This window comes from Seriola lalandi, unplaced genomic scaffold (assembly GCF_002814215.2).
Source record: "Seriola lalandi dorsalis isolate HSWRI2012SDOR001 ecotype SW California unplaced genomic scaffold, Sedor1 jcf7180002055008, whole genome shotgun sequence".
Classification (NCBI taxonomy): Eukaryota; Metazoa; Chordata; class Actinopteri; order Carangiformes; family Carangidae; genus Seriola; species Seriola lalandi.
Window position 1 is genome coordinate 2,822,063 of NW_019525551.1, and position 23,242 is coordinate 2,845,304.

Sequence of the window (23,242 nt, forward strand, 5' to 3'; positions counted from 1 at the left end):
CATGAAAAACCCTGTGGCATAACTGGGAAGAGGATATATGACTGCTTGTCATCTTTTTATATTTGATTTTTATTATAAATATATTTACTGACTTCTCTGTTTATGTTCAGGCTTTGGCTGCATGTTTGTTTGTTTGTTTGTTTGTTTGTTTGATGGTTTTTTATCAAAATGTCCCCAAAAAAAGTAGATTTCTGTGCTGTTTAGCAGTGGACAAATTTAGTTTCAGAAGAATTGTCATTTAGAAAGTGTCATAGAAATGATTTGGATGGAAAACTAAAAAAGTGCCCTTTAAGTAAAATGAAAGGTCCTAAATGAGTTTTGTGTCTTTGTCTCTTCAGATGAGGCTGACGGGACTCCTCCTCCACCCTCTGCAGAGCGTCAGGCCAGACAGGTACAGACAAATACACACGGTAACGAGAATATAGTTCAGGTATCAGCTGTCATCAGACCTTTACTTACCACATAAGGATTCATGCCTCCATGTTGGCAGCCAGAGCGCGAGGCACATTGTTTTCAGGTTGTCCGTCTGTCCCGTTCTCGTGGACACGATATCTCAGCATCGCCTCGATGGAACTTCTTCAGTTTGGTTCAGACACTCACAGTGTCTGTGTCTGAAATCTCTCACTACTCCATATAGAGTCCACTATACTATATAGTGAGTTCGCCATTTTGTAGAGCTGTCTGGATGTTTAGTGAGTATTGTTATACCCTATATAGTGGACTCATAGTATCCCTGGACGCATTGTGAAAAGTAGTGTACAACCGATGGTCACTAACCAAGCAATAAAGACCATCATGCATTGCACTCACGCTGAAAGAAAGAGGACTCATAGTATCCCTGGACGCATTGTGAAAAGTAGTGTACAACCGATGGTCACTAACCAAGCAATAAAGACCATCATGCATTGCACTCACGCTGAAAGAAAGAACAACAGAGTGTCCCAAAGTGTTTTTCCATTTTACCGACGAGGTCACTATATAGTCCTCTACGTAGAACTCCCCGGAGCGTGAGGAGGGAGGAGTGAATGAGTGAGTGATTTCAGACACAACCTTGGACTCAAGGATGAGCTAATTTGATTTTGGGGGTCAAAGGTCATGAGTGTGGTGACCACACAAACACAGTTTTGACCTTGTGAACGTGATATCTCAGTAACGCCTTGAAGGAACTTCTTCAAATTTGGTAAAAAAACCTTTTCCTTGACTCAAGGACGAACTAATTAGATATTGGTGGTCAAAGGTCAAAGTTCAAGGGTCAAGGGCGTGGGGACCTCACCTGGATATCTCCAGAACTCCTCAAGGGAATTTCTTCAAATTGAGGATGAACGTGTTAGACTTTGGTGGTCAAAGGTCAAGGTCACTGTGACCTCAGAAAACACTTTTTAACTATAATTCAAGACTTAACATATAAATTATGACAAAATCTGACACAAATGGATCATATTTTATATGACTCTGGATAAACAGGGATGTAACCATGAGGAGGTGATTCTAGTTTTTCTAGGTGACAGTTTTGGAACAATATGCTTGACCTTTTCTAGAGATGTCTCTGCCATCATCTTCCTCCTCTTGGTATATTGTAAATTTCACATTGTCTTCGTTATCTCTCACTCACTGTGGAGGGTGAGAGGTGATGACCTCTGCCAGCACTCCAAAATTTGCTGTACTCTATGTACACAAAATCCCATTGAAGTTTGGCCACCTTCACTTAAATGTCTTCAACACAGTCTCAGGATCAGCTGATGTGATGAGTCAGATACAACATGAACAGTGTTTTCCATGATCTTAATGTTTTGTCTGAGGGGATTGTTTGTTTTTAGGCTGGATTTGAACTTAGTGTGGGGAACGTTGTTGGTGAAGGACACCTAACTGTCTTGCTGTTCTTCTTCTCCTCCTTATCCATCCCTTCAGCTGGTCCAGTCGCTGGGCGTGGCCATCTACCAAGCTCTGGACTGGGGGCTGGACGACAGCGAGGAGCGGGAGCTCAGTCCACAGCTGGAGCGCCTCATCGAACGCATGGCCGGGGGGGAGCAGAGCGGAGAGGGCGACAGCACTGCCGGCAATGGCGCAACAGATGAGGGGTACAGCGGGCAGGAAGAGGAGGAGGAGCTAGAGGAGGAGCAGGAGGGAGTGATAAGGCCGATGTGTACGTTCCACCAGGTGATGGCGATGTGTGCGTCTCGTCTGGCCAACCCAAGCCTGGCTCCAGAGCACTACCAGGCCGTGTGCAGAGCTCTGTTTGTAGAGACTCTAGAGCTGCAGACCTTCCTCATCAAGATCAGAGATGCTAAGGAGGTATGTGAGACTGCCGTGTCAGCGTTAACGCAACCCTTCAAAGAAAGAAAAAACGAATGCCAGCTGAATTTTGTAGCAAATGAACTGATAACACTCAGGGAGCGAATACATGAAAATACTGACGGGGCCTGTTTTTACGTATATACTTGACTGCTGCTGCCTCCAGTGGCCTGCACCTCGCTCTCTCAATTTGAAGTGTTTACACTCCATCTACATTGATATTCCTGTTTCCATGCTACAGAGCAGAGACTGATAAATGACTGAAGAAAGCACCTCCACAGTTTCCCTCCAGTGCTCAAACTCAAATCTTCCTCCACAACAGTGTGGCCCTGCAGAGGTTTACCACTGTTGAACAGAAACACTGTGCAGGAAGCTGCTCTTCTTACAGGAGTGTATGCAGATGGCAGTCACTGTCTTTTACCAGACTCAAAAACACCTCTGGAGACTCATACTGTGACTGAAATGTGTAAATGCTCCACAGTTATTCAGTTATCATTTAGGTTAAGAAGGATTTTTCTCATTTATTACAACCTGGTTCTTACTTCTACAGTTTTGGCTGTTGCTTTCATCAGTAGTGATTATTTTGTATTCACCAAGTTAAAGGTGAATTTTCTTGTAAACAAACACTTCTATTTTCATTCAGTGTTTATCACCAAAACTCACTGTGTGTCTGACAAACATGTTGAATTCCCCTCCTTCTAAAACACCCAAAAAAACTGATTATTGGACTTTAAAGTCCACATTGTTTAAATCAGTCTTCTTCTTCTCCTCTGCCTTCACTGGTGCATTGCTGCATTGTAAACATCAACAGCTGTTTATCAGTGAAACAGCATGAAGCTGTCAGCAGGAATGTGTACTGCATTTGCCTCACACAATAGGTGTGCATTTATGTGCATGTGACATCAACAAAATCAGGATGCTCCATTGCTCTTTAATAGCTTTAATTGCTGAACTCTAGAAAGAAAGAAACACATCAGATCAGACAGGTTATCAACAAACCCCCAGTTTACTTTAATTCATTTGAAAATGAAAATAAAAGTAAATGCAAAATCAGGACACAACTGTGTGACGTAAATATCCAGCACAGTTTGCAGCCCGATCTCTAGACTCAACTTCGACCTACAGTCCTTTGACCTCCAGTCTCCACGGTTTGTCCGTGCAGTAAAGGGTTATTAACAATGTCACAGTTGCTCTCAGTTTTGGTCTGTAGTTCTGTATGAAGTTGTAGCTGATCTGTGTAAACCTGTTGGCATGTTTAGAAACTGATCACCTGACCGCTCGTGGCTGATGTCTATGGGACATGTTTCAGTGATGTCACCACCTCCCAAGATCTCAGCAGTTACTTTGGTGATTACAGTGTTCTCACAGACAGTCCTGACAGAACAGACGGCCATAGCTGTGAAAATAAAGCCCAAGTCATAATAAACTATAGTTTTCCTTTTAACACCCACAGGTTAGCCAAACTTAATATGAAGAACCTGGACCCATCATACTTGCTGTAGTTGTATGTGCATGTGGTTTTCCACGTGTATCAGGACGCCCTCACTTTTATTTCTTTCTTTCACCTCCGAATAGTCTTGTTCATTGTTGAGCCATTCAGGTTAAGGCCACGATGTACACAACAGATTCCATACGACAAAAAAAAGAAATCTGAGAATAAAGTCGTAATATAATCAGAATTACAAATGTACAATTTCGAGAGAGAAAAAACCCATAATTTTTAGGAATATTACAACAACCAGTCAAACAGGTGAAAGGACAGTCAGTGTCAGCCTGAGCTGCTTCTGGCAGCTGCTGTTTGTCTGTCTAACTATAGAATACACTCAGTTTCTTCACAATCTTTTCAGTGTCCTGATGCTGATGATGCTGATGATGCTGATGATGATGATGAAAAGATAAAGTTGTTCATTATTTGTGAAACCTAAAGTAGAACTTCACAGGCTGCTCCACGCTCCTCATTTTAAAGCTTCTGATATTTCCCCTCTAAAACAACGATACCTAAAATTACACTTTTTTCTCATTATATTTTGACTTTTCTCTCAAAATTTGAGATTTCTTTTCCTCAGTGTGGCTCTAATACTCCGTTATAAAAGAAACACATAGACAAGACATAAAAATAAACTTATGCCATCAGAATAATTTGAAATACTGACATAAAAATTGTACACAAAGGGTTTTAACATGAGAATACTGCAGTCTATTGAAAGTTATTGAAAATAACCCTTTGAGTTTTGCACCAGTGTTTGTAGTGTTACTGTTGTCAGTGCATAAGCTTGTTATTGTAAAAAAAAAAAAAAAAGATTGCAAATGTATTTCTTGCACAGATGCTGAAGAAGATCACAAAAGATGAAGCTCTGGAAGACAGGTCGACAGCTGAACTAGACGCACTGAAACACAGAGACTGGGTGAGTTGAGACGAGCGAGAGCACAGTGTGACGGGGAGGACGACGCAACAGTGCGTGTGGCTGAAGTAACTAGTGTTGTCACATGCAGATGTGTATTGTTGTTGCTGTTGCTGTTTCCATCGCAGGCGCGTCTGTGGGTGCAGCTGATGAAGGAGCTCAGGCAGGGCGTGAAGCTGAAGAAGGTGCAGGAGCAGCCGTTCAACCCACTGCCCACAGAGTTCAGCCTCACTCCCTTTGAGATGCTGATGCAGGACATACGAGCGCGCAAGTTCCAGCTACGTAAAGTCATGGTGAGAGACGAGCCCCTAGTTTTAAAAAAAATCTATCTAATCATTAGACAAGATGAGCCATTTAACTTTCAGATGTAGATGAAGTGATGGAGAGAGAGGAAGTGTTTGTGCTGTAAATAAGCAGAGTCAGAGTGAAAAGTGTCAGTGAACTTGTTGACGCTGCGAGTCGTCGAAATGTCACTTGCAGAGGAATGATGTCTCATGTCACATGTCTTGAGGAAGAAATATCATGAAATCTTTTCCTTCTCTGAAATCTCAGCCCTGATAGAAATGTCATATCATCATCATCGCCTGACTTTGTTGTAATGGGGCATGTGGACAGACAGGAGAGAGACTGTGACTCCAGTGTAAAGACCTTAAAGCCACCGTCATTGCACCATGTACTCTCCAGGCTTTGTTACAGGAAGAAGGTGTTGTTTAGCAGGCAGACACGTGGCAGAGTCACTCTGAGGCCTGGTCCAGGGGCAGATACATAATTCACACTCACAACACAAATATTAATGAAGGCTTCTCTGCCGTCTGTTGTTCTGGCAGCTGTTGCAGTTCATTTCCACAGAGGGTGGAGCCACTGTGACTGGGTATTAATATTGTTATGCAGTGCTTATACATTGAAATCATTTCATACAGTCACATACAACATTTTCTAATATTCTGCAAAGAGCATCATTTCATATTTATCATGTATTGTATTAGAATGGTACACTGTTTTGCAGTTGCTATCATTAGTATGCTTTTATTGCATTTTTTATTTACTCCTCCACGCGGGCATCATTTACTTTGGCATGGATGTTTAGTTATACCATCACTAGAGGGCAGCCCAGAGTTTTACACAATAACAAACATGGCAAAAGTGGAGGAGGTCGTAATAATGTACTTGTTAAGAAAGAGTAATTTTTGTTTTCAAATAATAAACCATTCTTTCCTGCTTTGGTCATAGAAATTTAAAGATATATATCCACCAATTCTAGATGTACTAGAATTTTTTTTCTTCTTTTTTTTCCCTTTGGTTATATACTATATATCTGTCTATACATCTGCTTATTCTGATAAAGTATTTACCTATTTACAATGTTCATGCTTGTTCATATATATATATATGTATAATGTTCCTATACATTTTCAACAAAAAGGGAAAAACAGTAGGAAACACTGTAGATGGCGATGGTCTGTCAGGCCTGTGAACACGTTACATAACCTCTCCTCAAATAGTTTTGCCATTTTTGAAATTTCTTCATCGTGTCCTTCGGTCGTGTATCGATTGAACTGCTGGCTGCACTGCCCCCATGATTTCCAGTTGTACTGCTTCATTTAGTCCATACCTCCACAGTTTCAGAAAATGTTCACAAACACGAACAAAATGAAATGCAGTTAAGGCAGAAGGCCCCGTCCGTATCCCTACACGTCTGTAATGTTGAGCACGACTGAGCCTTTACAGAACATGAAGCTGTGTGTATGTTGTGTTTGTTGTCTTACCCAGGTGGATGGAGACATTCCTACCAGAGTGAAGAGAAATGCCCATGAACTGATCCTGGACTTCATCAGATCAAGACCTCCACTTAAACCGGTGAGTGGCTTTAGCTTGAATAGAGGTTCACTACAGCTGAAAACCACTCAGCGTGTATCATACCAACGCAGTAAAGAATTCTCTATATAATAACCAGGCTTAAAAACTAAGGCATAAATAAGTGGCGTTCTCTATAAATGTAGCTGAATGATGTTAATGTGACAGTTAACTCTTTGTATTGCTAACATTAGATCTCCCTCATACACAGTATTTAGTAATTGCTAATACATGTGTATATATCACTAGCTGGCCAGCTCTGTTAACCCATTTTAAATCTCCCTTAAAAATGCACAATTTGGAATTGCATTCTCTTGAACTGACTCTAATTGATAATTGATACATTACTATACTGCTACCCTCAATACATACCAATATTAGCTTTACATACATATAATACTGAAACAAAGACTGTACAGAGACTATATAATCTAAACCTGACGTGATATATATTTGGATATTATTGCCTGATGAGTCACGATAAGAATAACTGGACCATAGAGCCTCTAGCTGGTGTGCACATCAGAACACGTGGATCCAAGAGCCATTTAACCATTTATTGGGTGAGGAGTTAGGCAAGGAATGGATGGATGGATGTATAGATGGATGAACAGATGGATGGACAGATGGATGGATGGAAAGTCAAAGTCAATGAATTGCAGTACATACCATAACAAATACTAAAGGAAGAAATCTTTAAATCACTTTGTCTGGATTCTGTTTATCCTGTTTACAGAAAACATAATTACATACAAGGTACAAAGTGATATGCTTCCTCTACTGAATTAAAACAATTTGCCTTACTTACACTTATCTCAAATAAAATATACTAAATGACTCCAACACATGATCTGCTTCCTCAAAGGTAGGAACCAAACAGCTTCATATATTTCTGAATCTGTTAAGATACACGGTTAAATACAAAATTCATTGCATGTAAACATAACTTGAAGGAAAACGAAATAAACGATACGAACCTTAAACAATGGCTAATTATTTCAAACATCTTATAGGTATGGCAGCATGGTTTCAAACAGAGAGTAGAGAACACACCCAGTGATCTCCTCCCTTTGCTCTAACCCAGCCTCACAGAGCTCACTCTCATTCTTCAATAAATACATTACATATAATACCTACCCAGAGATTTTGTTTACCTGGAATAACTCTAGTGTTTTATTTTGTCCTGTGATCTGATGTACCTGTACATCTACTTCACAGGTATTTTATCAGAGCACCAGTTTATCAGGGCTTTTATTTTGTATATCTGTATATGCTGTTTCCACCAATCGTATCATGGCTTTAACCCTAACCCTCAAACTGAATTACTAGAGTTTTAACTCTCATTATTACTAGTACTACATGTTATTCTGAGTTCCACTGGAGAGTTTTTGAATGGTTGTATTATATACAATGTGTATAAACCTTTTTCCATCCATATGTACAGATTTTGTCCTCGATGGCACCAAGAGGAGAACATCTTTTTTGTCTCTTTTATATCTTTTATATTTCTCAGAAGTACGGATCCTCTCATTATTTCTCCTCATTAGGCCACAGAGCGCAGCCTCCCCCCTCCTCCCCCGCAGCAGCAGTCCCTCCATGACCAGGTCCTGGCTGAGATCAAGCAGGAGAGAAAGCTCAGGCCTGTGGTCCTACCCAGCTCCAGACGTAAGGGACTATCATTCACCACTGCTTTGTTTACCCCAATAATCCTAAATTAAAGCCCCTCACCAAAGGTCAAATCACAAGTTTATGTAAAATATCATTAATTTGCTCATTTTAATGATGTCCTCAAGAAAATCCATAACAAGAAATTCTTATATATTATATAGATCTGCATTTATAAACGACAAAGCTTTATTTGTTTTGCACTCGACCTGTGCTCAGAATCAAAAGCAGACCTTGTTTTGTTTCCACCAGACAGACACTGAAGTTCTTATGAGATGGTCGTATATTATATTTGTCAACATTTGTCAATATGAAAAACAGTTGGATGGTGTCTGGTGAGAAGTATTGTGGAGATATTAAAAGATGTAGAAAGGTCTGGTAGCTGCTCTTGTCATCACACTTTATGTTTGGATTTGTCTGTGTCTCTATGTAAAGTCACTGCATGAGACTCAGTTACACGATGTCTTCAGGGCTGACGCTCTGCCCTGTACACTCTGTACAGTAGCCTGCGAGGGTCACACCACAGTTTGTACTGCAGACAGGTTTGTAAGCTGTAGTGTGTAACAAGAGTATTTTTTCCATGTGGAGCTACAGCATATGTGGAGGTGGTGTTGCATTTCATAAATATTGACCTGCTATTTACAGATCAAGGTCAGAGTAAGTCAGCGTGGAGGCTGCTGATGAAGGAGCCATATTTTCCAGAGGATGAAATCTGAACTTAACAATCTGCTGTTTAAAACTGCTGTGGTTGATTTATGCAAAAGAGGAACATTATCACTGCAACATGTGTAGTAGAGTGACCTAATGGTCAGAGGGACTGGCTCTCAACTAAGAAGCGTCCTACCTGCTGATCTGTCCCATGAGCCAGGCACTGGTTCAGTGAATTAAATTTGTAGTTGAAACCATTGTCGAACTGTTGAATCAATCACAGACTGGTGACATCAGCAAAGTGGGCGTTTCTAAAATCCGAAACCACATATCCAATGAAATCTGTTTCTTACGCCTGGAGCACACTGCCTGAGTTGCATGTGCGTGGCAGCTGATGTCGCTGAGCTGTGTTCACACAGTAAATACAGTTCGCAGGTTACTGAAATGTCTGATTTGTTTTCATTATAAATTAATTTCTTATTTGTTTTTGACAGAAAACATCACTAAAGTGTATATATAAATATATATATACATATTTCTATTTTTTTTTATGTTTGTATCATACTCAGGTTCAGCCTAGACATAGACAATTGTAGTGGAAGGAGTCAGTTTTATGTAATGCTGCTGGTGTGATGTCACTATGACATCAACAGGTCTTTTCTCTGTCTATTCACGCGTGAGATCACGCGATGCAGACGCGAGGCATGAGACATGCGTGTCACGCAGGTAGTGTGTCCGCTCTAACCCGTTAACATCGCCAAAATGAAACCCAAGACGTACCGCAGCCGCCACGCACACGCCACGCCCACGCCACGCACACGCCACGCACACACCACGCACACGCCACGCACACGCCACGCACACACCACGCACACGCCATGCAGCTAGTGTGTTCCTGGCCTTACTGTCTCTGCCCCTCTCCTTGGCAACTTTTACTGAAGGAGATATGTTTTCTTTTCTTTTCTTTTCTTTTCTTTTCTTTTCTTTTCTTTGCCTGTACAGTATGTCATTGTCATTTTGCCACTTTGCAGCAGCAGAACAAGCTGAAAACACAACAATGACGTGGTTACGGTGAACATGCTAGCAAACGATTGCTGGTTTACACATTCCAGCATTCTCCTAACATGCCAGTAAACAAGTGCATTAGCGTTTATTTGCGGCTGTTTCGGGCCACCAGTGTACCGGGTTTATCAGAGCTGTTGGAAACGAGCTTGATGAATGAGGTGAGACTGAAGCAAAACTGCAGATTTGTGGACTGTAAAACCAAATCAATGAGCTGAAAGATGCTAAAGAAAAGTCAGGTTTTTACTATGAGCAACCTGTTTCACATTACACAGAATCACCTCCTCCATTGTTCTGTTTGTACTGGACTCGCTTCTGTCTGATTTGTGCTGCAACGACTCAGCGTCTCACTATAACAACAAATTCAGTGGCAAATCGACAGTGGAACTGCAGCTCCTCTTGTTGGTTTACAGCAATTACACCCACATCTGAAAACGGGTGTAGCTCTGAGTCAGTGATGTTAAAACGCTGCACACAGTACATCTTACATGTTGAGTCACTGCCTTCCGATCTCAGTGCATCTTGCGTGTTTCCTCCCTGACAGTGTTTTGGTTTCTCTCCCCTCAGCATTCGGCTCTCTCCCCTGCCTGGCTCAGACCTGTCCCTGTAACGTCAAATCTACTTCGTGCATCGACCTGTCCGTGTCAGAGCCCGGGCCCCGGCCGCCGCCCCGCCCTCGCATCCTGCTCAAGGCCCCGACCCTGGCAGAGATGGAGGAGATGAACATATCTGAGGTGAGGCCAGGAAGGAGCTCCAACACTGAAGTCTTGGAGGGGAAAAGAAAAGGAATCATTGATGCTGTCTCTGAGGGGCTGGCTGGTGTTCTTCACAGGAGCACATGCACTGATTTCCCAGCATAAGTGGGTTAAAATGCCTCTGTGCAGTTGCAGGATAGCACAGAGGGTAGAAAGTGAAACAATGGTTTGAATGAATCATCTTCTCTCAACATCTGGGGAAATCTTCTTCTTGTCTTGTTGCTGTTCATTCTGGTTTCTTTTTCACCTCAGTTTCACATCTATAGACTTTTTCTATGTGCTATGAGCCGTGTTCAGGTTAGAAAGGGTGGCATGGGTATTGTTCATCTTCTCTTCTTCTCCTCTACTTTGTTCATCCTTTGAATTACATATTATATGGAGATCTGCTGAGTCTCTCACAGGAGTTTAAGCCTCCTCCGTCACCAGCAAGCTCTTTACATCCAGTAGAAGAGTCCATGGCCAGTGGACCACGATGAAACCTGTGTCCAGCAGCACAGAGTCAGAGCTGCTGCAGAGTGAACCAGCTCAAAGCAGATGAGAGTTTCAGTTGGAGTATAATGAATAATGCAGTTTAGATGTTTCCCTCTTTCAGTTGAACAGGAAAGGGAATCAAGTTGGAAAATTTTAAATCTTATTTTCAAGAAATTCTGTTTGTTAGTCTGACTTAAGTTACCATGGGAACTTATCCCTGCAGACGAGCCTGATTCTGGTTGAGTCAGATTCAGGCTGAGCTCCGCTGAACATGAGTCACTTTTCTGTATTTGTCAAATTCATCACATTTTAACACGAACTGCATTTGTCTTCTTCAGTGTGTGTGTCTGCACAGTATTCCAGGTAACATGTTTTTAAATGCACTCCAATTTAAATTAAGCAAATGAACTGTTATGACCCATGGCTGTAGCATCACAGTGAGAAATATTTTCACCTCTCCTTAAATTTTACTTTGATAGAAATGAAAGAAATAGACGCCTCCTGTCACATTATTGATATTATTTACCAGACATACAGACAATTTTTCCACAATATAGAGACACTGTGTACAACCCAAATAACTTAATCCAACTGACTTTTTTTTTTTTTTTTAGTGTCACTTTTCTTTTTGATTTTAAACATTATACAACACTTTTCCAGAATAGTAAAATGCCAGTTTTTTAATTTTGTTGCTATAAAATGAACAACTTATCTGAGCTCCTGTTTGATACTTGAAGGTTATTGAGTTATGTACATTGATTTTTGACACATTGATTGATGAAAATTAAATTACTCAAATAGGAATTGAACCCGCAACGTCATGATTACAGCAGAGCAAAGCGACAGACTGAGACAACCCAGGAGTTCAGTTCTGGGTTCATCTTACGGCAGAGTCTGAGCTCACTGCTGCTATACGTTTAAAAGAACATCCCATTTTTTTCTTGTACGTTTTCTTTAATGTGAATTGATGTGAACCGTGTTGAACGCTTCAGGTGTTTTAAAGTCATGAAAAAAATAGGATTGACTCAGACTGATTTGTCACATCAGCTCTGGTTCAGTTCGTTAGTTCAAGACAGACTTCACCCACTGTACCTTTCAAGCTTAGTCCACACTATACATTTGCCACATGACATTTCTTTATGTACACATTTTGTGTGCTGACTTCTGTCCATCACTTCACCTTCTCTCTTTTCCTCCTCCACCTCCCTATCCTCCTAATCCTCTTCCTGCTCCACCCTGAACCCTTCCTCCGTCTCTTCGACCTCCATCCCACCACAGGAGGAGGAGTCCCCAGACAACGGGGAGCTGAGGAGGGCAGAGAGCTCCCCCATGCCTCTGAAGAGGGATCGCTCCTTCTCGGAGCATGACCTGGCCTTGCTCCGTGGAGAGATGCTTCCTTCGCTCGCTGAGTCGGTGCAGCTGGACGGCGCCGTAAGGCTGAGGGGCGAGAGGCCGCGGTCCCGGACACTGACCAGCAGCGGGCCGCCTCCTTATCACAGAGGTCAGTGTGTAAATGTAGGCGGGGTGTGTGGGATGAAACACAAGTGTCACCAATAACATTAGAAAATGTTGCTTTTCAGTGACTAAGAGATCATCACCGTCATTAGACTTACCTGTGCTTTTCCTGCCGTGTCAAATCCAAATGTCTGAAGACCGTTGAATGAATCATCTAGGTACAATACAAAGCTCTGATTTTAGCAAGGCTGTCAACAGTCAGCTCAGAAACATTTAAAGCACAATATGGAGATGTTTCATGTTTCTGATGTTTCATCAAGCAAACATGTCAATCAAATCCTAGAAATGATGAATCTTATCCTGTTTGTGTCTTTTGTGTTTAAACATCTGGCAGTTAAAGAAAAGTTTAACTTGCTCACCAGAAACCAGAGTTCATGTTGTGGTTAAGGTTGTTTGAATCAAATCCTGGGACCGGTTTCACCGAGGTATTTCAGACTGGTCTGTAGTGTTGACTCATTTTAACAATCAAAGACACCTGCTTTAACCAGCACCCAACAACAAAAAACAGGAAACATGGCTCATAATGTGCGTTGTTATGGAGAGAAAGAGAGAGGGAAAGAGTTTTTAGAGACTGCAGAGATTTATTTTTTCCAATTCAGATTCTTCTTTTTATTGTTACACACTTTATACACTCCTGTAACTGTTGAATTCTTCCTACAGGCAAATATTTTCTGCTGGGGTAAACAGAGCTGAGCGCTTACATGTGGTCAGCCGTTCTTTTTATATTGAAAAAACTTTAATTTACCCAGAATTCATTGTACCACAGTCCGGCTTAAGATAGTGAAGAACCAAACTGCTTCGTGCACCAGATGAATTCAGACTCGGCCTATCTGAAGTCTGACTGTTGGTTATATCTAAGACACAGTCACAGTCTGAAACGGGCTCCTGTTGTTTCTAGTTTCCTCTCTGTTGTTGAGGTGACTATTGAAAATAGATTTATGATATAATAGATTTATGCAAAAACATAAAGTGGATTATAAATGAACACGTGGTAGCGTTACTGACACTAAAAACATATCAGTTGTCATATTAGGCTCATGGCCCAAACTTCCACCTAATGTAATATAGTAATAATAATTAGAGATTTGTGGGTGCGGGGCAGAATGTTGCAGAGCAGCAGGTTGTGGTGTGTTCACACTCAACGAAGCCAAACAGCTGCACAAGAGTTAGGCATGAGTGTTTTTACATTGCTTCTCAACCAGGGTTCACTGACATTCAACAATCTGCTGTCTAATTAATTCATTGGTTATGAGTTTCCTATTTGGCTGAGAGAAAGATAATTGATGACATCGGCTGCTGTAGTGTTAGTTTGCAGTGAAAAGATTCACATCGGCTGCAGTTTGAATTATGTTCCCACAGAGGGAGACACAGTGCTAGTTATACTACAGTGCAGCCTGTGGTTTCCACACTCTGCATCTATGTGTTGATGAACTGAAGACTTTGATCATTTGGCCATGAGCTGATATCAAGCCCAAGCCCCCACAAACTGAGGGCACACAGATCATCGATACCAAAGTCTGGACGGCGTTTTAAAGTTTCCAGCTCTCCTGCCTCGAGGCCTGGAAGGAAAACAGAAGTGTAGTAACTAGAGGGTCACGACAAAACCCATCAACTGCTTACGTCTACTGCTAAAAATGAAACACAGGCCCTTTCCAAACCCCCCTTCTAATTATAGAACGTCTATTCAATTGGAAGTAAAATATTTTTTAAGTGTTTTGTTTCAACCTTGAAGGCCATATAATGATCCTGTGGTTGTGGAGACTTTGTGTCCTCACTGCCTCCAATCTATCCTCGGTTATCCCTCAAGCAGTAACCTCATTAAATTACTGTTCCCTCACTGAAATAAGAGCTGTATAGTGTGTCAGTCCACCACGGTGAAACTCTCCCAGCCCTGGCTGACGGGGGGGTTGACAGGGATTACATCTGCTCTGAAGCTATTAGGAAAGTTGGGATGGATTCTAATCAAATATAAAGATGTGCTGATAAAGTCAAACTGAGGGGGAAGGAGAGAAGGAGCTAATGGGTCTGAGTTGTGTAGTGCATGTAAACCACAGGGAGGATGATATGTTTGATGGCCATGGTTCATGCATTAGCCGCATCGTCGTCCATTTTCAGAGGTAATTGTTTGAAAAAGGATCCTGATTCAATCCGTTCTCAGTCTCTAGATCCACACTGCTGCATGCCACAGCCGGCAGGCAAACCTCAATAATATCTGCACGGACATTTGTTATGTAGTGCATGACTCTGCCAACAGGAGACTCTCCAGCCTGAACTGTGCGAATGTGAGGATGCAGTCCCGTAAGCCCCGGCTGTCATCGGCAGCTGATACAAACGATATGTACCGATGATGTTTGCCGGCCTGTTGCAGCTTTCCTCTCGGCCTGTTTACTTTCCATTAGAGACAAATTGACACCCTCCATTTGAAGGATCAAAGAGGCACCCAGTTTGAGCTCTGTGTGGTCGGGGTTTAACCCTCTCCTGCCTGAATCACTGGGCGGACCTCTCAGTGTGATCTAAGTTACACATGTAGCAGCACGGGCTGAATCACTCCCCTGAAATGAGATGAATAATACATGACAGTGTTGGAGTCGATAGACAAACACTCTGATGGGCTGAGATCTGAGATGGGCCTAAATGAAAGAGGCTGCTGTGTAATTCATGGACTTGTTAGACTGGGATTTGTGGCTTTTCTCTCATTCACTTACTGATGCTGTCCTCATTCGATTCAGTCCGATTTAGTTCCCCCTGAAAAAACTTGCATCATTTCCCCTCTCTCTTCCACTTCTCATCCATCTCCACATCCCAGCCTCCTTCCCAGTCACCGGCTGGGTGCCATCCTCTCCGGCCCGCCTGTCCCTGAGTTCAGTTGACGAGACCACAGAGGGGTCAGAGACGGCGTCAGGCTCCAGAGCTGGAGATGAGCACCAGTGGATGGTGAGTTAGAACCACAGCAGCATGAGAGGTGGTGCTTTGCTTCCTGTGGAGTCACAGGGGTCACGAAAATGTACTGCGTAAATATTGCTCCAAATTCTTAAAACAGGAAAGAAGTCTTCTAGTGTCGTAAGATTATTTAAACCTGTCAGTATCTTTACAGACGATAGAGTCTGACAGACTGATGCACAAGAGTCCAGAAAAATTGTCAAAACGATTTTTAATTTCACCACTAGGTCCATTTAAAGTAGCAGCTGTTCTGGAGCTTTCAATTAAATAACATTGGAAATTGAGTTTGCTTGGAATTTTTTCGTGGAATTGTTAGATGTTAGAATTTCCATTTCTCAACGACTTCTTGTCCACACTGACCCAAGAACTGAGGGTCAAGGTTGATTTTTGACTGTGGAAACAGCAGTTAAAAAAAAAAACAGTTCTATAGCTTCAATCATATCCCATGATCTCAGTCACTTTGCCTCAGAATGTATAAAAGTTCCGTAAAGCGCTCAAGAAAAAAAATTTGAACATGTCGAATTCATCAACTGGGGGAATCTGTGAATCTGTGATGAAGATCTGATGATATGTGATTGTTTTCTCAGCTGCTGTTTCCAAGATCAAAAATCAACTTTGAATATCAACTCTATTTACTTTCTTATAAAGGAGCTCAGCTGCATTTCCCAAAAACCACTGGTCTGTCAAGTAGTGTGACCTCAGTCTCACCACGAGGTCTGCTTAACACTCCTTTCACTGATACTGTTTTTGGTAATTAGCATTTTCAAAGTCTAGACTGAACATTGAAGCAGAGTTTTAAAAAATCTTTTTCAGTTGTCTGGAGGTGTTCGAGAAATATAATATATAATCCACCATACATATATAGTGTAATGATATATATAGAATAATGTATGTGTTTTATACATACTGTATGTATATATGTGTGTGTGTGTGTGTGTGTGCGTGTGTGTGTGCGTGTGTGTGTGCGTGTGTGTGTGCGTGTGTTTGGTTTTGATGGTTGTTTGTTGTTGGGTGATATGTGTACGTTAAATAAGATATGTATTGTCATATTGTTTTATTTCTTATCAATCAAATAACAAATCAAGCAGTGTTCATAACATGTGGACTACTTTTTGTAGGAAATCCCACATTGTAATATTAACATCTATGTGACATGACCTGTGTCAGGAGGAGTTCAGTCACCCTGTGGAGAGTCTCGCCTTAACAGTGGATGAGGTCATCAATGTGCGCCGGGTGCTTGTCAAAGCAGAGATGGAGAAGTTTCTTCAGAGCAAAGAGCTCTACAACAACCTGAAGAGAGGCAAGGTAACGGAGGAGCTTCCCTCACCTCAGTTTCTCACTGTCATGTTTACAAACTCAGTAACTGTCTGTCTGTCTGTCTGTCTGTCTGTCTGTCTGTCTGTCTGTCTGTCTGTCTCTCTCTCTCTGTCTGTCTGTCTGTCTGTCTCAGGTTTGCTGCTGCTGCAGAGTGAAGTTCCCTCTCTTCTCGTGGCCATCTACCTGCTTACTGTGTAAAAGGTATCACAGAAAACTTTCTGTTCACCTTCATTTCGAATGATTTCACCACGTTTCCAATTCTCAGCAATGCCACCAATAGGAATGAATGCTAAAACCCAAGTTATAATAAACCAAAATGACTCTGGCTTTTATTATCTTTAAGTAGTAGAACAGTAAAAAGTGCACCAACAGTAACACGTCTCCAGCCCACACACTTAAGCTATGATAGCCTAAAATTCACATAGGACATATTTCAATAACTTTGATAACGGCATACCCAATTTAATTATAATTAGTACTGATCAACAGCCAAAGAACCAGATCTGTCATGATATTTTTATGATATAAGCTAGCGAGCATCTCCCTTCCTACCCATTTCACATTCAGGAATACAGTTGCATTGAGTAATTTGTGTTTCCCTTACAGATCCGTCTGTGTCTCCTGCAGTGCGAAGGTAAAAGTAAAAAAACTGTGCATGTGTTCAGTTCAGCTCACAGTTTGATCCTGTGATTATTTGGCTTCGCTACACATCAAAACTGAGTACACCCATATGTTAAATCATAAATGATTCAAAACTGTGTCGTCTAACAATAATTGTATTATTTTTTAGTTGAAATGAAGTATTAGTTGTATTAGTTAGTTGAAGTAATTGACTTTATGTATCATTAAAATGAATAGATTAGACTATATTTAAAATACAGGCCCCAGAATACAACCTTAATGCAACAAAGGTAAATCTGTCACCACTGACACACAAGTGACCACACTTGTGATGATTTCCAATTAAGTCCAATTGGATGAACAAGGTTATAAGGTACACCACAGCTTTCTCAGGTCCAGCCTGGTTTGTCTCTAATGCAACATGGCTGCACATGGTGAGGGACTGCCAGAGCAAGTAAGAAGCCAGGAGAGGGTACAAGAGCGTCAGTGGGCTACTGTATGTAAGCTGAAGCACAGCTGCAGCAGTGGTTAGGAGGTACAGGAAGAGCCATACTACAGATGACACATATAGGTCACTATTTTCACAACCTTGCATTTAAAAATAGACAGGTAAGAGCTTCTGCCTTGGCACTAGGATTATCTGTAGAAACTGGTGTTTCAGTGACTGACCAGACAGTTAAAAGGTCAATCTCTACAGACATCCCAAGAAAAAAAACATTGCTGACTAAATGGCACAAAAGTGCAAGATTACAGGAAAGGAAGCCTGATCAATATTGGCAGCACAATCTTTGGTCAGATAAAACCAAAATAAATGAGTTTGGATCAGATGCAGTCTGGCAGGTTTGATGTTGAGCTGCTCAGGACCACCACAGCGACTGCAACGTGCAGACTGTGAAACTGGGGGGGTAGGAGCGTGTACTTAAAAATTACACTATGAATGCAAGTGTAGATGTAATACTGATCGAAAAGATGACTCCCAGTTTCAGAAAGGTTGGCAGGACACACTGCAAAAAAAATCACAGAGGAGTTTTTAAATAAGAAAGAAGTGAAGAACAGGCCAAGCATGGCCCCTGACTTCAGTCCCACAGGTGGGATCATCAATCCACAGGACTGAAAAATAAAGGCACATAAAAATGATTTGTCAAACATTCATTTTTCAGATTAACTGGCTTCATTCTTGAGCTTTGGCTTAAAACAAATAAAATGGTATTATATGTACAGGATGTGTGATTACTTAATATTCTAGTGACACTCAGCAGGGCTGTACTCAGGTTTGTTCTGTATATATTGTTTTGTAAAGCAGTACACAGAGCTGATATAAACAGGATATTTCACCACTTTTTAACATATGTTTTTTCAGTTTTGTCAAGTCTAGTGAAGTGGCTGGTATTTCTGTTGACATCAGTTCTTCTGTTGTTCTTTTGTTGGTTTTAATTAGTCGCCTCAGTCCCTGGCCATGTTGGATGTGTGGGTCTGTGCTCTGTAGGTTTGACATCTAGGCTGTTTGGACTTTCTGTTTTTTGTGATTCTAAATGATGTGTGTCGTGTGGTTGTTTGTTGGAGTGCTGTGACTCGTTTGTGCTGTTTAACATTATTGTGGTTTGTCCTTATTGAAATATATGTTAATTTGTGGCTGTGTCCTTAGTGTTTGTGTGTTTGAATCTATTGGTTTGTACTGGATAAACACTTGTATGAAAGCGTTTTGCCTTCAAGTGTGCTGTGTCCCATCACAACACACTGTTTCTGCTCTCATCTCTGTCTCACTGTCTTCTTCTTGTTGTGGCTCCAGATGAAGATTCCCTCAAAGAAGATGGCCCATATTCCTGTGTACACTGTGGGCTTCCACAGCACTCCAAAGAGCCATGGACACAAAAGCCAAGTCTATAAGTGAGTCTGCGTTTGTCTGTAAGGCCGCCAGAAACACAGTCACACCCTGTGATGAATAGTTTAGAAAATGATGAAACCTGACCCAGAATTAGATATTTGTACACAAAAGCCCTTGAGCCAACAAAGTGTGTATGATACTGGGTAAAAGGCAAAGACAGAAATATGTTTTACAATTAAGAGCAATAAGGTTATGAGCGATATCTGCCTAGTGATCAGAGTGGCTTAAAGATCATTTTATCACTCAGTCTGCGAATCCAACCCTCCCCCTGCCCCATACAGGCACATGATGAATCTGAGGGGTTGCAAGTAAACAGAATTGGATAGTGGAAAAAATGTATTTTTTTGCACAAAATAATTTTTATTTTTCTAACTTTTTTCTAATTGACGCTTTCGCCCATGAATTACTTTTTAATTTTACATCCCAAAGCCCCTAAGGAAATGTTTCAATTAAACGATCTGAGATGTTTGTGTTTAAACACCCTGTGACAAATGCATCCTGTGATGAGTGGGCACAAGTAGACTAAGACTTACAACCCAACGGTCAGATTGCTGTGAGGTTTATTAATCACATTGGTACTCGTCAGAGGATACACCATTTCCATTTGGAATCTCCAATCGTCCAAAATGGTGCCACCTTTGTTCAAATTTCAATTTTTTTAGACATCATGTCTCATAATCTGAGATTAGACAAATTATCTTGAAATTTGTACATTCATGCACCCAAAGGGAAACATCTTTTGATTCCTGGGAACTTCCTTTCAGTGCCACCGTCATGACTTTACATTTTTAGCCCCACTACTGGTAAAACTGGTAAAGGCTGTACCGATCATTTAGCTCAATCCACTGCTGTGACTAATGTTAGCATGCTAACAGTGACAATGCTAACATGCAGATTTTGTATCAAGAGTAATGTTCAAAAATTAGCACTCAACAATGTACAGCTGAGGATGATGGGAGATATTTAGTCACAGACCAAAGTTTGGACGAATTAGATTTTTGACCTGATGATAAAAAGTCAGAGGATCAGCGAGGTTATTATAGTTCAGGCTGAGTGGGAACATGAATGTGTGTTTTAAACGTCATGGCAAACCATCCAACAGCTGTCAAGATATTTCACAATCAAAGGAGGAGGAAAAGGCTTCATCCTTTTAGGACCATGAACACTCTGCTGCTGAGGGATTTCAGTGTGGACCAGAGTGGTGGATTTACAGACCAACATTGTTATTCCTAGAACCACTAGTGTGACCAAAATCAATAATAAATGAGTAAAACAAGTAAATAAATGAGTAATGATAAATAATAACCAATAATCTGTGCAATATTTAAATACAGTAAGATTGTATTAATATTGCAGCCTTCAGCCTTGTATCAGGGCTCTGTCACTTACTCTATATGTGAATATTTACCGACACTGAGGAAGCTATTTATGAACTCATTTACCTTTGTGTGTCATTTCCAAAATTCACTCAAGATTAAGTTGACCTGACCTTTCAACTAATCACTGCCCTTGTTCAGGTCAAGGACAAATAACCACACCCCCCCGCCAGGTTAAGAACAGGTTAAATCTGTCTAAATCTGCCCCTCCCTCAAGCCACTGACTGCTAACCTTCTCCAGCCTAAGCAGAAAGAGCCTCTGTGTTTACCTCAACCAATCACAGATTGCCTACTCAATCCAATCAACAGTGTCCACCCCCCTCACCCCCCCCACCCCCACCTACCGCACTGGTGTTATATAATCAGTGCAGCGCCACGGCCTCTAAGCAGCCATTATGTAATAATTACCCAGCTGTCATTAATATCCTCACTCCTTGTGCCTGTGTGAAGACAGACGTGGAAGAGAGTGAGAAATGGATGGAAAGAAAGATGGAGCGAGAGAGCTAGACAGTGAGTTGGGGGGAGAGAGAGGGAGTGTTGCTAGCATGGTGTTATGCTGAACACCTGTCATTAATAGCTGCCACTATAAGGACAGAAATAGTAGGTTTTATAACAGCAAATGTTAGTGTTATTTTAGTCAGAGAAGTCAGCCTTAATCTTCCCCCATCACATGTCTGTTGATTTGTTTGTTATACAGTTTATCGTGTTGGGTTTATATTTCATTCACTTTAAATGAGCTTAGAAAGTCTGGCTTTATATCTGCTGATTTACTGTGAGAGATGAGACACAGTACATCTCTTCAGGCGATATTCATCCATTTGAATTCCATGTTAGAGTCCTGCCACAGTAGAGATATAAACTTATAAGTGACACAGTTAAATCAGTGAACAGGACAAAATAATACATGAGGAAGAAATTACAGAGCGGCTGTTTTTAACATGTTATTTCTATTGTTTTTTTTCTTGTGACTCAGCAGTGCCACTGTATATAACAACAATAAAGAAAATAATTAAATAAAGTCTAAATCTCCTGCTGGTGCTAATCATGATCTGAGAGCCACATGATCTGTGTATATATATATATATATATATATATATATAAAGTTAGCTTCCCTTGTGTTGGACTGTGGTTCTCCGCTCCCTCAGACGTTAACATTATTGGTTATCAACTTGTTTGAAATCATCTAATGTTTCTCTTTTAAAGGCAGCCATTAAATCTTCCCTGCCTGGTCAACACGGGTCTTTCAAACTTTACACACCTAAGTGAAAAATGATTAGTCTGTAAGGCCAAGCCACATTAACTCAGCTGACATCACGCGGGCTGTTTTCTCAGACAGAGCCTGCTGACTGAGATCTCTGCTTTGAGGTTTACCTTCTTAATACATGAAATACAAACCTGTCTGATCCTCCCTGTATCTCTGCAGGTCCCTGCGCAGTTTGTCCCGCCGCTCAGTGGAGGAGGAGTTCCCCCACCTGTACGCTCACGGCTGCACACTGCGAGACGTCTGCGCTGAATGCACCAAATTCGTTGCCGATGTCATTTCCTCCAGCCGCCGGAGTCTGGACATCCTCAACAACACTCCCAAGAGGGAAGCCAAAGCTGCCGCCGCTGCTCAGAGACCACAGCTGCAACGTCAGTCCCACCTCGACATTTGCTCGCAACCAAGCCCTCCCCAACCTCACCGTCAGCGTCACCCTCCCCCTTACCCACAGTCACAGTGTCACCCCCAGCTCCCTCCCCACTCCCATCATCAACAGCAGCAGCTCCACGCATCGGTGACACCTTCTTCGCCGCAGCTCCTCACCAAGGTGATCAACAATGTGAACCAATGAGTAGATTGACACTTTCTGCCTTTCTGCCTACACACACACTCCTTAATGAATTGTGCTGCTGCACCACACTGCACACACACGCACGCACACACACACATGTACAGAAAAAGTAGTGGTCTTCAAGGGGTTCTAGTAGTTACATGCAAAGCAGTAATGACCTCAAAGAGCCATCTGATTGGTTCACATGAATAAAAAATAATAAATGAGAATACATAATCCAGTGAGGATCCTTCAGAGTTCTTTAAGTATTGCTGGGTTGGAGTATTACATGCATTATTGAATGGTTATGCTATGAAATGATATACTGTATAAAACTAAAGAAGATTTTTCTGGAGCTGTATAGATCCCTTTTTAGTGAGAATCTAGCGACTGTAAACCACAACCACCTCACGCATCATCCAGTTCCCGACAACATTATCTTCCCCGTCTCACCGTCTCACTCACACACACATGCACAGAGCCCCCTATTCATTTCATAGGGTTTCAATAAGAAGCAGTTGTGTCTGTATCTGCCTTATCTACAGCATCATGACTTCACTCCCTGAAGCTCACGGCTGCTGGGAGGCAAGCATATTGGGGGAGAGGGCAGATGAGGAAAGTACTGGTG

The 23,242-nt window shown here is 41.6% G+C and overlaps 1 protein-coding gene across 1 annotated transcript in view; it reads left to right on the forward strand.

Annotated features, from left to right (window-relative positions):
- Window positions 1–23,242, forward strand: part of spire2 (spire-type actin nucleation factor 2) — a 38,222-nt gene extending 14,980 nt beyond the window's left edge. The window contains exons 2-15 of the mRNA XM_023397423.2: window positions 339–391; window positions 1,909–2,292; window positions 4,617–4,697; window positions 4,823–4,987; window positions 6,465–6,551; window positions 8,096–8,213; window positions 10,491–10,657; window positions 12,428–12,650; window positions 15,471–15,598; window positions 16,772–16,909; window positions 17,055–17,122; window positions 17,528–17,555; window positions 19,332–19,429; window positions 22,227–23,242. Of these exons, the coding sequence (XP_023253191.1) occupies window positions 339–391; window positions 1,909–2,292; window positions 4,617–4,697; window positions 4,823–4,987; window positions 6,465–6,551; window positions 8,096–8,213; window positions 10,491–10,657; window positions 12,428–12,650; window positions 15,471–15,598; window positions 16,772–16,909; window positions 17,055–17,122; window positions 17,528–17,555; window positions 19,332–19,429; window positions 22,227–22,635 (2,147 nt within the window). The 3' untranslated portion in view covers window positions 22,636–23,242. The remainder of the gene's footprint in view (window positions 1–338; window positions 392–1,908; window positions 2,293–4,616; window positions 4,698–4,822; window positions 4,988–6,464; window positions 6,552–8,095; window positions 8,214–10,490; window positions 10,658–12,427; window positions 12,651–15,470; window positions 15,599–16,771; window positions 16,910–17,054; window positions 17,123–17,527; window positions 17,556–19,331; window positions 19,430–22,226) is intronic.